Below are 14,876 nucleotides of genomic sequence, written 5' to 3'. Positions count from 1 at the left end.
TAGGCACTTACTGGAAGGGGAGCTTCTCGTCGTTGGGCTTGATGCAGCGAACATAATGTGGGGTGGTGGCATTCAGGGTCTCCATGAGCAGATGCAGGGAGGTGCGGAACTGCAGAAGCAAAAGCCAGAGCCAAGTTGTTTATTTTCAACATTTTTTTTGGATGTATGATAAAGAAACACTCGTACTGAGGGTGGCGGTCATTGTTACTATTTTCAACCCCAGAGAACAGGGGAAAAAATTTGGAGACCTGGGCGATTCCAGTGACACTCCTACTCTGCAGTGACCAAGTGAGAAAAAAGGCAGGTGGACACTAAGGGAAATGAGCCATTTCACTGCTGGGTACGGGTGCTAAACATGGGGCACTGCAGCCTCACCATTCCAGAGCATCCTGGAAGTGACTGTAAAATGACCAGAACTGACAAACCCACAGGAATAAAAGCAGGTGGCAGCTGCCAGGGACTTCTCTCTGGAGACACCAGACATGATACCCACAGTGACCTGGAGCAAGAGAAGCTGTTCTTGCCTCTGATCCCTGGACTTATTTAACTCTCCTCTCCACTCTGCAGAGTCCACTTTCTCACCTCCCCAGAAGTTACTGCAGCCCTTCACTGCCTCAGGGGTAATGCACTCACGGGCTGTCCTCATCCCCCTTCCTGGCTCTTCTGCTAGTCCTCTCTGGTGCAGATTTTGCAGTTTCCTCTTCAAAAGATACAAAGCTCAAGCTTAGTGACCAGGGCTGCCAATGCTAAGGTCACTGTGGCCTCCCTGACCTTGCAGCTGCCCTTAATCTACAGAGATGCCAACTCTGCCCCATGCACCATGGAGCTCAGCTTCTGGTCACAGGCCTGGAGCTGACCTGGTGGCCCACAGATTTCTTGTGTTCCTTGTTGGAGGCCTTCATGGGGGGTCTGGCAGAGCGAATGTTGATCTTCGAAGACGATCCCTTTCCTGATGTGGTGGTGGCAGGAATAGGGTCCTTGTCATCACGAAACAAGTCGGCCACTAATGGGAACTAGAAACAACCACAAGGAAAACAAAAACCAGATCTCTCATACTTTGTTTCAGTTTTTCCCCAAATAGCCAACACATAGTTGTGAGAAATGAAAACATGTCCACACAAGACCCCATATACCAATGTTCACAGCAGCATTGTGCATAAGAGCTACCGGGTTGAGATGCCTGGAATGGTCACCACCAGATCGATGGAGAAATGGAGTTATCACCCATAGGGTGGACGACGATTCAACAATGTAAAGGAATGACCTCCTCTCACATGATACAATATAAGTACGTTTGAGAATATTACGCTAAGTGAAAGAAGCCAGATGTCTAAGTTTTAGCTACCAAAAGGTGACAATTTTCTTCCTATTCACAGCATCTTTGAAATGGATCATCTTCCTCCTCTCTTCATGCATTCATTTCAAAGTCATAAATATTATTTCTTCAGAAGGGAAGGGAAAGAACTGGGGGTGTAACTCAGTGGTAGAATGCTTGCCTAGCATGCATTAGGCCTGAGTTTGATCCCCAGCACCAGGGGTGCGGGAAGCCTGCATAATCAAGGGGGAGGGAATTGGTGAACTGTCAGAGAAACAGACAGTTCATACATGATTTTTTAAACATCTGAGTAAAATTCATATGCCAACATCATAAAAATGGTACTTTCAATAGGTACTCAATTCTACAAACTATTGCAGTAGAGAAAGGAAATGAGGGGCTGTGGCTGTGGCTCAGCAGTAGAGTGCTCGCCTAGCATGTGTGAGGCACTGGGTTCAATCCTTACCACCACATAAAGTCATTGTGTCCATCTACAATTAAAGAAAAAGTAAATGAGGTCACTGAATCTAGAAGTTAGATTGACTAGTTCTTCCATCTGTTCACCAATACTTACATCAACACAATGATAAAAGTTGTGCTGGAAGCTGGCAACACAGAGTGAATAAAACAGCCTCTGAGGTTACCCTTTCACAGCTATGTGACCTATGGCAAACCCGTTCACCTGACTTGGTTTTGACTCGCTCATGTATAAAATGAGGGAATGGAACCTGATGTTTCCTCTAAATCATTAATCATCTCCACGTAATGACAAGATGATGTTCTAATGAAAAGGAACATGTAATAAAGATAACACCACACCACACAGTGGTGTGGAGGAAACCAGCGTTGCCTTAGGAAGGGGCGTTTGAACTAGTAGGGTATTTGAGTGGTAGGAAAGTTTGGGGTGGAAGTGACTGTATGCATGGAATATGGGACATTTAGTGGAGTAACATGAAGTGGGTACAGCTACAGGGTACACAGTGAGAGGGAAGGAGGGACAGACCAGCTCATGTAGACCTTAGGTAAAGATTTTTGTTTTTAATCCTAAGAGTAATATAAAACCATTATATTAGCACCCGTTTCATAATAACTAATATATATCAAGTATGTTCTCGGCCTCCTCTCCATGTACTGAAAGGCATCCTAACTGCTTACCAACACCAGCAGGTAGTAGTGCTGTGGTCTCATTTCATGCTACAGTCCTCTCTGAGGCCCTCCTTTCTGGAGATCTTTCCCGAGACAGCAGCCCTACTTCGTCCATTCTCTCCCTTTCTGTTTCTTTCCAGCAACTTCCACTGACCCATATTCCTGAACTTCCCTCCTCTGGACTGCTGTTTGCCAGATCAGCATCTCCTCCATTTTTTCTCTCAAACTTTGTTCCCAGACAATCTACTTCACGCCAGTGGTTTCCATTATCACTCTCAATCCTCTACTAGTGTCTGGTTTGTTATTTTGTTACTAGGGATTAAACCCAGGGGTGCTTACTCACCAAGCCATTGGGGAGCCCATTTTGTTTTTTTAATGAGACAAGGCCTCACTAAGTTGCTGAAGCTGGCTTTGATTCTCCTGCCTCAGTCTCCCAAGCCACTTGGACTACAGGTGTGCACCATCGTGCCAGGCCCTAGTCTGGATCTTTTCATTACCATGATGGATATTTCCAACTGTCTGCTGAGCATCTTCCTTCCTCTGTATTTCAGTGAGAACTCCAGTTCAACATGGCACAAACTACCCTCACACACAGCCTTCTGAAATCTAGCTTGGGGATCTGCTCTCACCCTACTTCCTGTCTCAACTGAGTATCAGGCTCTATTGGATGTTAAGTGTCAGCAGCAGTCCTCCTGCATGAATCAGAATACTGCTTCCCTGGTTCAGCACTGCTGAGCTTTCCCCTGGGTCAGGAATCATACCCACATCCAGACGTACTCTACAAGCAGCCAGAGTTTGCCATGAATGCAAACCTCATCCAGAACCCCCTGCTTTAAAACTTGTCAGTCCTTACCATCTATGGCAGAAAGCCACCACAGCATGAGTTAACTGAGAACACGGGGACAGAAGGGATCGGAGAGGAGGACATCAGCCCAGAGGGCTCCCAGGACTGGTACCAGAGCACCCAAGCACAGGTAAGGTTGGACTGGTGTAGCAAAACCTCCACAAGGAAACGATGGGGGGAATGGGGGCTAACAGCACCTTCAAACCACACTTCAAACCACACTTCCTGTGGTTACGCTTTTCAGGCAAATAACCAAACACTGGCTGATTCAATTAATCTAATCCATACTCTTTCTGAAATGATTTCTAAGATGCTCAGAACAGGAGCTGAAATTACCAATCTGCATAATAATGGGTAAAGGGGTCTAATTTACAGAAGTCATCAATAGTTTGTTTTTTGTTGGTGCTGGGGATTGAACCCAAGGCCTGTGAGGTAGGCACTCTACCAACTGAGCTATATCCCTAGCCCAAGAGTACTTATTGTACAAAAAAAATCTGTGAAGTCCTAAGGTCAGAAACATGTATCAAAATTGCATGAGGAACTTTAAAATCAGACTTGCCAATAAAATTATCTCAAAATTTCAGCCTCTCTTGCTTCAGAAAAGCCATCTTACCTTTTTTATTTTATACATGAAACCAGGGCCATATAACTTAAGAAGAGAATTGGAAGACTATCCAAGTCAGACTGTAACCTAAGCTGGCATCTGTGTATCACTGGGTATAAACATGACCAACACCAAGTCTGGAAAATTTGAGTTCTGCACTTGGAACACGTAGGTGAGTTTGGGAACATTAACTTTGGGGGAGGAGATATAGACTACATATTCTACTCAGGATTTGTTGCATAGATTTAGTGACTGAAGGTAGAGTCTAGGTTGACCAGGTGACTGAAAGATTGAGGTAACTTGTACAACCCTGGGTTGGAAGGGACAGACTCAGGCCAAAAGCATCAAGTACCTACCCTACTCACCCAACCCTCCAAGAGGGCTGGGGCAGAAGGATCTCTTCCCCTACGAGTGTCCAAACTATAAACAAACCTGAGCTCAGACTGCAAATTAGGTGCTTGATAAAGGATTCATAATACAATAAAACCCCACACTGCTGGGTGAAGGGGAGAAAATTTCTTCTTCAACTTACTAACTCCAGTTAGGCTGTTAAAGATTGTTAAGAGTTACTGAGAAACCTGTTTTTAAGCCAGCTGACCAGGAACAGGGAAGTCCTTCAACTCAGTGGGTAATGGTGTGTACCTGGGCCTTTCTAAAGTCATTGTCTTCTAACTGAAAAAGTCACACGTAACACACCAGCTAAGCACTTCCCTAGTTGTGTTTGTCACATATTTGAAACATGTCCACAAGTACTGACTTTGGAATTCTCTATATTGAAACCTGTATAGAGATTTTCAAAACCCGAGGCAAATCTGAGAAGGATTAAGAGAGGCACAAAACACTTGCTAAAGACCATTTGACAGTTTAAGAAAACATCAACTTCAGTGCTCTGTGAAGCTGTTACCTTGGAAATCACACCTATTCACTTGTGTTTATAAGAATAAAAAAGAGATTTCCTTTGTAACAGACTCATGAAGCTAAAATAAGACACTAGGAAAACAGTTTGATGGTGATATCTTGCCTAGAATCTCATCTTTAAATACTATTGCTGTAGACAATAAAATATAGATTTTCTTTTCAATTAACTGTTTTATACAATTAAATGCAACCCTGTGGGGAATCTCTGAAATTTAGATAAGGAACACTATGTTTAAATGGGTGTTAACCCAGTTTTTTTTTTGGAGGGGGGTGGGGAGCAGGGAGATTCTGGGGATATAACCTAGGGCCTCATGCATGCTAGGCAAGCATTCAAATATTGCTGAGCCGTATCCTCAGTCCCTAAAATGGTTTTGAGAGAAAGACTGGGCACTTCACTTTCTGGAAGAACATGTACTTTCCCTCCGAGGAACGAGGATGGTGACACTGTTCCATCACCTGGAAGTTTTCTCACACAGAGGCCTCATCGTTCTGTGTATTTCTAGAAGTTTTTCAAATACCAGCACATATAAGCAGCACTCCAAGTACCTTTAAGAACAAGCTTTTGTAATGTTGACTATCTCAATTAAGCTGATTTTTAAAAAATTAAAATGTTAAAAAGGCAAATGTTTGCTCCAAATGGCACGTATGTAGCCTTTAAGAACATGTTCGTATGGAAAGCAACAGACGCATACACATGACCTCCCCTTGAGCGCTGTGGTCAAACCATACAAGGCAGAAAGGAGATGGGAAGGGACACTTGGGGCTTGCCTGAGCTACTCTACCATGACTCCTATACCTCAGGGATTGTCTCTGCTCAGGGTAAGTCCTTTGAGCCAAGAATGGCTCCGCACTATACAGTTCTTGAGAACCCTACTGTAAGCATGGAGCAGAGAAGTGACGTCAGACCTGCCCGCTCAGCTCTCACTGGCACAAACACGTGACCCACTGCTTGCTGTCCTCAGAGAAAAACTATTTCCCTTTTGGGACTTTCCTCCCTCACCCCCAACAGGTTAATGAAATATTCCTTTTTATAATAAAAATGAGGGGAGAAGCTGCCATTCTTTATAGTGTTTAGAACAAATGAATCTGTTAATAACTTGAAGTCATGTCTTAAAGAGGCATTTCTTTACTTAAGACTATTTATAGCTCTGTGATAGCTGAGAAAGCAATTAGCTACATTATAACCTCTTAGGCAGTGTAACTGGCTTTCCTAATTACACTCTCATTAACAGGAGCTTATTTCTCTGCTCTTGGTGGGAGTTCCTTAAGCATCCCTAGGGCTCCCAGGCAGGTGGGAGTCTGCCCTCTCATACTGCTTAATTATTCATGACAAGTGGATGGTTTCCTATCAGGGATGCCTCACAAAGGGAAAAGACCAGGAGTCTCCTATAAAATAAAAGTACTTCAAGTTCAACTGAATTTACACAAGAATTTGAGACCGAGCTGCACTTACAGAGATGAAAATGAGTAAAAACAAAACCAGAAGCCACCTGGGTGTTCCATTTCAAATCAGTGACGTAGGAGAATAAAGACCTAGAAAGATACCCTAATACACAGTTAGAAACATGTCTTGGAGCACTGCTGTGAACACCGTGAAACTTTAACAAAAACGGCAGAGGCTTGGTAAACAGGATTTGTAAAAAGGCTAAAATGATAGATGCTGTCAGACTCGCCATCTGTCCAACCAACTGAAAGCACACGTGGAGTCCCTCTCGGGTTTGCAGCCCACCTGTGGACTGGCTCATGGTGACCCAGTGTCAGTCTTTGCCTTCTGTCCTTGGTGATGTTGAAGATGGGCTGGAAGGGTTCTGGCTGCCCACAGCCCTGCCTGGTGACCTGAATGCTGCTGGCCACTGTCACTGGATCTCAGGGAGCTGTGGGGAGGCAACAGGGCACTGGGTCTTTACAAGTATGAGCTGGTGAGGGAAAGCTAGAGCTATGGTGGGTGGATCGGGATGAAGGTAGTTCCAAGAGGGGAGCAGAGACCTACCGTGCCCTCCAGCACAGCAGTATCTACAGACTTCCAGTGTGTACGCCCTTTGAACCATGAGTTCCACTTCTCAAATTTTAGCCAATAGACATAATTGTACAAGTAAGCAGAGACACACATAAAGGGCATTCACTGACACTGTTTTTGAAAAGCAAAGTGCCAGAAGTTTTTTTAAAAATAGGAAAAGTAGAAGATGTGCACTCATGTGGAAAGATGGCCAAGATAAAATAATGAGTGAAAAAAAAAATCAGAAGACAAGGTATGCATAGCGATTATTTCAGTCTTAAAGACATACCAACATGCTCACACATGCAGAATAGGAATTCATCAGAAGATGTGTCAAGGAGTGGGAAGGGGGGATTTTTATCTATGTAGTATCTGAATTTTTATGAGTCTACATTTCATTTCTAATAAACATCCCCAATCTAAAATGATGCCTCTGTAAAGAGCCAATATTACAGTCTGTGCTTTCCTTAGAAGGCCTGTTTATAAGGTCAAGCCTTCTCGTGTTTGGGAACTTGGACTTCAGCATTCCTGATAAGACTGGCTCACTGGGCCTGCACCAATTATACCAGCATTTTGGTTAATGTTGAATACTTGTTTTCCTCTTGGGATTCTAGAATTTTGGTTCATGCTAGGCAAAGGTGGCCCACATAAGTGACCTCAAGCCCTGGACACTTAGGCTTGGGCAACATTTCCTGGTAAGGTTTCACAAGTAGCACACTTGCTTCTTGGGGGAGCTCAGCACATCTTCTGTGACTCCACCAAGGGAAGACTCTTGCCACCCTGTGCCTGCTCACTCCATGCAGTTGTCCTCTCGCTGTCACAACTCACATCATAGCAAGTACAACTGCAGGCCGAGCTCCGAGTCCTGGCAGCCAACTTCTGAACCTGAGGGTGGTCTTGGCCCCCAGCAGACACCTTTCCTTTTCCACTGTATCTCCTTCTTGGCCTTCCACAGCAGAACTTGTATATCATGACAATGAGTATCTTTTAGACTTCCATATGTGTGTAGTAACTATCTTCACTAGATTAAGATCCATGAGGCTGACTATACTTAGTTACCAGAAAATACCTCACAAATGTTAAGTGAAGCTGTTGAATTAAGGGAAAGAGCTCAGTTACTAATAAAAGGGGATCTGCTGGGGAGAGTTATCAGCAATGCTCATTTTTAGGTTCTGGAATTGCTGAGAACCACTCAAAACCCACAACACAATGGTGGTATTGGAAACAAACTGCTCAACAAGAACTACCAAAGCTCTTTCCCTTTCCCCTCGTTTCTGCTTCTCCTTGAAAGGAGAAACTCAAGTCAAGATAGCAAATGTCCCGGGACTGAGGGCCACTGTCAGACTCGCAGGAAGTCATGGGTCTCTTGGCACTCTAGGACACTTGGGACAGGGAAGAGTCTCCAGTGCTCACACCATTCGCTTCTCCCTTCTCAGTGGCCTGAAGCTCCTCTCCCACACTGCCCCCACCCCCACCCTTGGGATAAATGGAAAAACTACTACAAAATACCTTGGGCTGGAGATTTGGGAAGTTGGGGGAACCGAGAGGTTAATGTAGACCTGAACTCCAAAATAATATTCCTATCTACCCAAAGCCAGGGGCTCATGACTGTTCCCTAATGTTGGAGAGATATCCAGAGATGAGGATGGGCAGGGCAAGTCCACATGCTGCTACTGACTCAAATCCTCCCTCACTCCTCTCCCCACCTCAGGGGCCACATGACACAACAGGGTTTATTTGGCCTTATATCCTTGGGTCCATTCTGCTCTGTGTATTTATGTATTTTCCCCTTTATCATTTCACCCTATTGCCTTCATCTAAAGCTTATCACAAAGAGAAATTAATCTGTCATTTTACTGTTATCAGGCCCTGCAGTGAGTTCACTGCCACATCGTCTGGGAGAAAGCCTCCTAAATCCTGCAAAGTCCTTCCCTTCCCTTGGTTTCTTCTGAAGGGCTGAAGCCCCAGCAGCATCTGTCCCCATGTTGGCCTTTAGAATGCTTGTTCACAGGCCTCTCCTGGATGCAGCTCCTTTCCATGCCCCTCTCCCTTCAAGTCACCTGTGTGCATCGACCTATCTGCCCACTCACAGTCCATGGGAATGTAGCACCTGGAAGGCAGAATCTGCTGTGCTTGCCTTTGAATGAGCAGGTGGGTTTAGGGCAATACCTCATGAGCAGGTGCATAACAGATGTGTGTGGGTGAGCAGTGTGTGAGTGAACGAGGACTATTTCCTCTACCCATAGAATGCACACAGCATCTGTTCTTTCCTTGCTCTGTAATGACAGGCAAACAGCTAAACTCCTGGAGATAACAAAGTCTGAGGTAGTAGATTTAAATATCTTAAGTCTCAGCTCATATTCCATTAAGTTTTTGCCTAGAGAGGTTCTGTAGACTACTGGACAAAAATGGAATACACAAATAGAGGGACGTGAAGGAGTTTAGACAATCTCACATCTGCAGATAGGAGATGGAGGACAGTAAAGTTTTCACCATTACACTCACCATTGTCCCTCATTGCTATCTTCCCTGCACCTTCCCATGTCCTTCCCTCTGCAGGTCTCTTCCTCTGGGCTCTGCCCCACCTCTACACACCCTGCTTTCTTCCCTCCACTAGGCCACAGTCAAATGTCTTCCAACTGAAATAACCAATGAGCCCCTTCACCTGACCCAACATCACTGCCTTCCTGTACTCCACAGGGGTCCGACACCAGCCTCCCATCCCAGATCTGGCCATGGACAGCCTTGTTCTGTTCCCCATTCTCTTCAGCGCTGGGGATCAAGCCAGCAGCCTGTGCATTCTATCCAAGCGCTCTACTACTGGGCTACCTTTGGCCCCATACCCAGTGCTCTTTACCTTGCTGGCCTTCAGGATGTTGATCTGCTCTTCATACACTGTGTCCCTGTTTTTCTCCAGAAAACCATCTGAGAGGTACTCCACCTGGCCGCAAGGCAAGGAGAAACAAGCATCAGGGCGTCAGTCTGACCAGGCCCCCACCAGTTCCATGAGTATTCATCTCATCCACGTAGCATGTTCTAAAAAGAGCTGTGAGTAGCTGGGAAATCCACACAAGTTCCTGTTTAAAATGCAAATCCCATAAGCCATCAGGATTGACAGAGTGAAGCCAGTACTCATTCTGTGCAAGAAAATATTTTCTTAAAAGGCAATCCCAATAACAGAAGGCCTCTTCAGGGCTCTGAATGCAGCTTCCCAGCCACGCAGAGGACTGAGCCATGGGCATTTTAACAAGACGCTAGGTGATAGACAACCTGAGAATTAAGCAACCTATTTAGAAAAGTTCTGTGTCCACACCCATCACTAGGAGAGGAGCCCTGTCCCATGTGAGAAGGCAAACCACATGCCACCTTTCTGTTTTCAAGCCTCTTTTCCTCTCAAGCTCTGGGACAGAGGGATCTTAACTGCTCTACAGGCTGCGCTCTTTCCAGAACGGCTCTCAGTAGCACCGATGACGCATCTGACCAGCAACTGCCACAGCCCATGAGCTTGAGCCATGTCTCAGCAGTCTGCATACCAGAGATGGGGCAGGGTGGGGAAGGAAGGGTGCCTGGGAACCAACCTGACACCTCGGGCCACCTGGTGATCCTACATCATCACTGATTCACACTGGCATGAATTGATAAATAGAGAAGACCAATAGTCAAGGTCATGAGTATACATATGCCCCACCTTTCACTCCAGAGCCACCTCCACAAAGGACAGCTCTCTTAGCCCAAAAACCCCACTCTGCCTAAAGTGGGGATACGGGAGTACAAAGCTGGCAAAGAGGACAGCCACCTTATCTGCGAAGTGGACCACAATGAAGGCTGTGTTGGACATGCGGGGCTTCTGGAAGTGCTGGCTGCTGGAGTGCCGGTCGTAGAGCTTCTGCGCCCAGTTCTGGTCAGTTCCTTTGGGGACCTGCAGAGCCACAGCATAGAACAGAGGTCTTTGTGAAAAGGAAAGCAAAGAGCCACTGTAGAAGGACAGTCTGTCAGCACTTTGGTTCTGTGAAGTGGATTCAGCCCTCAAACCGGGACCTTAACTGGACCGTGGCAAGAATAAGTCTACCGTGGGCGTTGAGGAGACCCTTAACCCAGCCTGTGGGGCTGGCCCCCACAGGAGCATGCTGAGCCTCAAAGGACCTGCTGTTTGGCTGAAGCAGGAAGTACAAAGAGGCCAAGGATGGAGGCAGAGTCACACTATGAAGCCACCAGAAGATGCCTCTTCCTGCAGTGTCATGAACACACCCCTGTCCTCCAGCTCACTCAGGGGACCCTACTCCTAAGCCCATCCAAGTACCAGCTTCCAAACTCGGCCCATTGCTCTATCCTGACTTCGCATCTCTCTTCTTTGGAATTGCTCACAATTGAGCTCTAGCACACATCATCTAATTGGTTTCTGGGTATTGTCATTACACCTAAGCCACATCTGGGTTCTACTCCTGCCAAGTGCCTAGTGCTTGAACTGCTCGGGACAATCTGCCTCCTCACAAATATCAATTTAGACTGGAGGTTTCCCTACATTAAGAATTCTGAAGGGCAGCCCCTCTTAAGATCTGTATGGATAGCTTCAAAAGTAAACAAGCATCTTGCTTCATTGAAAACATAAAAAAACAACACCGTAACCACCATTCAAATTGTCGAAGATGACAGCGATTTATCCAGTGGGAAGAGCCTCCCTCCTGTCATCCTCCACACCCATGGCCAGAACTGGTGCAGTCCTCAGTTATGGGTTAACTGATTTGCCCTTCGTTAGTTTAGATTGCACATTTGGATCAGACAGGGTTTGAAGGTGACCCTTGTAGCAACCATTTAAAAAGGGCTTTGCTAATAAAATTTGTGCCCTAAGGAAAATGCTTACGTCCTTGGGAACAAACTTCTTTAATCCTTTGTAAGCAAACATTTTTCTCAAGATTCAACGTGGTGCAACTAGTCTTGAATCCCCAGGCCATTGGGAATTCAAGGAAAGAAAATGCTTTCTTGAAGGAGGCTATTAATTGTGTTGGTCAAACAATATATTTAATTCAGCATTTTCTATATATACACTATTTTATATTTGTCTCCAAGTGTTCTGTGTTTAGATCCTCCAGGTGTGGGGAAAGGAGGGGTCAGCCCCATGGGACTGTCAGGACCAAACAGGCCAGAGAGTGAGAGACTGGGGAAAGCAGACCGTGAGCAGAAGCTCCACCTAAGCCAACACTGAAATCTTTTAGCAACAATCACCTTAAAAAATATATTGAACTTCTATGAGAAGACTCTACAATCGATCTACTTCATCACGAATTCAGACTGGCGTGAATTGATAAGCAGGGAAGACCAACAGTCAAGGTCATGTGTATACATATACCCCACCTTTCACTCCATAGCCACCTTCCACTAAAAATAGGAACCGGCAAAAATTCAAAACAATTAAGATTCTTAGATAAGTGCTTTGGGCCTTGGCTAGTATTATTTGTCATGAAGCTTGCTACACATTTTGGATTCATCAATGCATTGAATCCTTACATTATATATACACATACTTTAGGGGTAAACTGAGGCTGAGAGGTTAAGTAATTAGCCCAAGGTCACTCAGCTGAGAAGCCCCAAGCCAGGATGGGCTGGCTGTGGGGCATGTGGTTTTTTTGCCACTCTGCTTTTCAGCCTAACAATAGAGTTCAAGGCAGTCAGGAAGGCAGGTTTGAGTGGAAGGCGGCACTAGTCTCCAGGATTCTTTCCATGAAAGTAGATTTTAATCAGCCATAGGAAAAAGAGAATCTTGCATTTTGACCAATGTGGATTACGGCTATCAGAAGCTCTGGAATTTGCAGCTGCATCAAGTCATTTAGAAAGAAATCCGCACACGACCTCATACCAGCTTTTTGACTCTCAAAGTGTGGAGAGAACCCTGGACCAGCTGTCCTCAGGTCTAAACTCTGCCCAGTATGGTGCTGGCCACATCAAAAAGTGAAGGTGGCTGGGGATATAGCTCAGTTGGTAGAGTGCTTGCCTCACATGCACAAGGCCCTGGGTTTAATCCCAAGAGCAAGCGCACGAGCGTGCGTGCACACAAACACACACACAAAAAAGTGAAGGTCCCATTTATATGAAATACCCCAAACAGGCAAATTCAAGGAGACAACGTGGGCAATGGCTGCTAATGGTTTCTTTCTGGGGTAATGAAGATACCCTGACATTGACTGTGGAAGTGATGGTTGCACAGCTCTGTGAATAAACCAAAAACCACTGAACTGTACACTTTAAACGGATAAACTGTGTGGCATGATATGAGGTATCTCTCAACAAGGCCGTTTACAAAACAAACCAAGTTTACTCTTTGCTATTAAAATAGGAAAAAAACAAAAACAAAACAGGGTTGGGGATGAAAGCCCTTGGGTTCCCTAAACTCTTCTTCCACCAGTAGCATTTGACCATATCCTATGGCCAAGGATCATTTCCACCCCCCCTCAATGGAACCTTGAGCAGAAACTATTCTATCATATCACCTGGGGCCACCACCTTCCCCAACAGGTAGCAGATAAGTGCTGAGGACCTGGTCATAGCCCATTATTCATCTGTTTTATATCCCTATCCTCCTGGGCTACTGCCACCAATGACTGCCTCCCCCACCACTTTCTCATTTCCTGGCACCTCCTACTCCTGCTGACCTCTCATCTCACCACTGCATCACAGGACCTCTGGATCCTCAAGGCTCTTTGAGGAGCATTTCTGCTCCCTCCTGGCCATCACAGAAGCCCAGCTGGGTCCAGGACTCTGCAGTTCTAATAACTCTCTGAGGAGGAGGTGACTCCCTCCTCTGCACCCTGCAGGCAGCCTCCCAATGCTGCACCCCACCCCATGCTCCGCAGAGCACCAAATGCAGAGAGCTCAAGCATCCCTCAACTCCAACTCCTCACCCCGAGGCTGCAACAAGCCACACATCAACTCACCCTCTCTTCACCAACACTGCTGCCAAAAGCTAGGACCAGGCTTCACTCTGAGACTCACTTCTGGGGATCAAGATGCTGCTCCCACATCCCAGCAGGGAGATGACCTTGATGACCCCTCAATCTCATTCACAGCCCTTGACCTCGGCAAACACCTGTGCACTCAGATATTCCCGTGCCTGCTTTTTCCATCCTCCGCAGTTTCTGACCCACCTCCTCTAGGCACATTCCCCGTTTCCTTCTTCTCGGGGAAATGGAGGTTGTCGAGCAGGAAATCCCAATCTCCTGCTCAAACATCCAGAAGCACATCTGCATCCATAGCCTCCCCTCCCTCCTGCCCTGCAGGCCAGCATCCCACCCACCTCTGCCTCCAGCTCCTCACAGCCAGGCCTCTAGGAAGGAGGTCAAAGCCTCCATCTTCACATCCTCACCTTCAATTACTGAAGGTTGGCCTCTGACAAATCCCTTGGGACGGCTCATTCCAAGACACTGGAGGTGGCTTTTTTACTGCCAAGTTCGTCAAAGCCCTCTCCTCCCAGGAAGTTCACATCTTCTGCCTCCTTGCCCCAGGCTCCTCCTCCATCTTCACTTAGGGGAGCTCTGGGGTCATTGAGAAACCCTGAACCCTGGATCTGGACAGAGTAAATGCCCTTGACAGCAAGCTGTCCCTGGATGAGCAAACAGAAGGCAGTGCAGTGGCCCCACTGCCTTTGGCCTGATGTCACTGTGGAGTCATAAAAATGGTACAATAGCTTCTTCAGGCGGGGCTGGACTAGGCTCGGTGAAATGGAAGAATCCTCGTCTCACAGGGCAGAGCGGGAAGAGCCTGCCTCCTCTATTGGATCTGCTTTTGCCCCCCCCCCCCAACACACACCTCTCTGGCCTGCGGCAGCAATCTGCACTTTTACTCATCACCATTGCTCCCAGAGCTTCAGATATTTCCAGAAAATTCCTGCTAAAATGCAAATATGTCACCCATGAGGAAGCAAGCACTAAACTCTCATATCCTAACAGGACACACTAGCTTGTCCCCCGTAGAGGGAGGAGACAATGGACAGGACACTGGGGGCAGGAAACACCCAGCCTGAATCCATTTAGGAGAGGACCTCGAGGCAGCCTTAAAGTGC

At 46.3% G+C, this 14,876-nt stretch overlaps 1 protein-coding gene across 1 annotated transcript in view; it reads right to left on the bottom strand.

Annotated features, from left to right (window-relative positions):
- Positions 1 to 14,876, bottom strand: part of Myo5b (myosin VB) — a 194,017-nt gene that overhangs the window by 88,623 nt on the left and 90,518 nt on the right. The window contains exons 13-16 of the mRNA XM_077105607.1: positions 10,620 to 10,742; positions 9,681 to 9,764; positions 858 to 1,013; positions 12 to 109 (exon numbers count right to left, since the gene is read on the bottom strand). Of these exons, the coding sequence (XP_076961722.1) occupies positions 12 to 109; positions 858 to 1,013; positions 9,681 to 9,764; positions 10,620 to 10,742 (461 nt within the window). The remainder of the gene's footprint in view (positions 1 to 11; positions 110 to 857; positions 1,014 to 9,680; positions 9,765 to 10,619; positions 10,743 to 14,876) is intronic.

Source organism: Callospermophilus lateralis, chromosome 17 (genome assembly GCF_048772815.1).
Source record: "Callospermophilus lateralis isolate mCalLat2 chromosome 17, mCalLat2.hap1, whole genome shotgun sequence".
Taxonomy (NCBI): Eukaryota; Metazoa; Chordata; class Mammalia; order Rodentia; family Sciuridae; genus Callospermophilus; species Callospermophilus lateralis.
The sequence above is the reverse complement of the archived record's forward strand: the minus strand, read 5'-3'. Positions and strand labels throughout refer to the sequence as shown.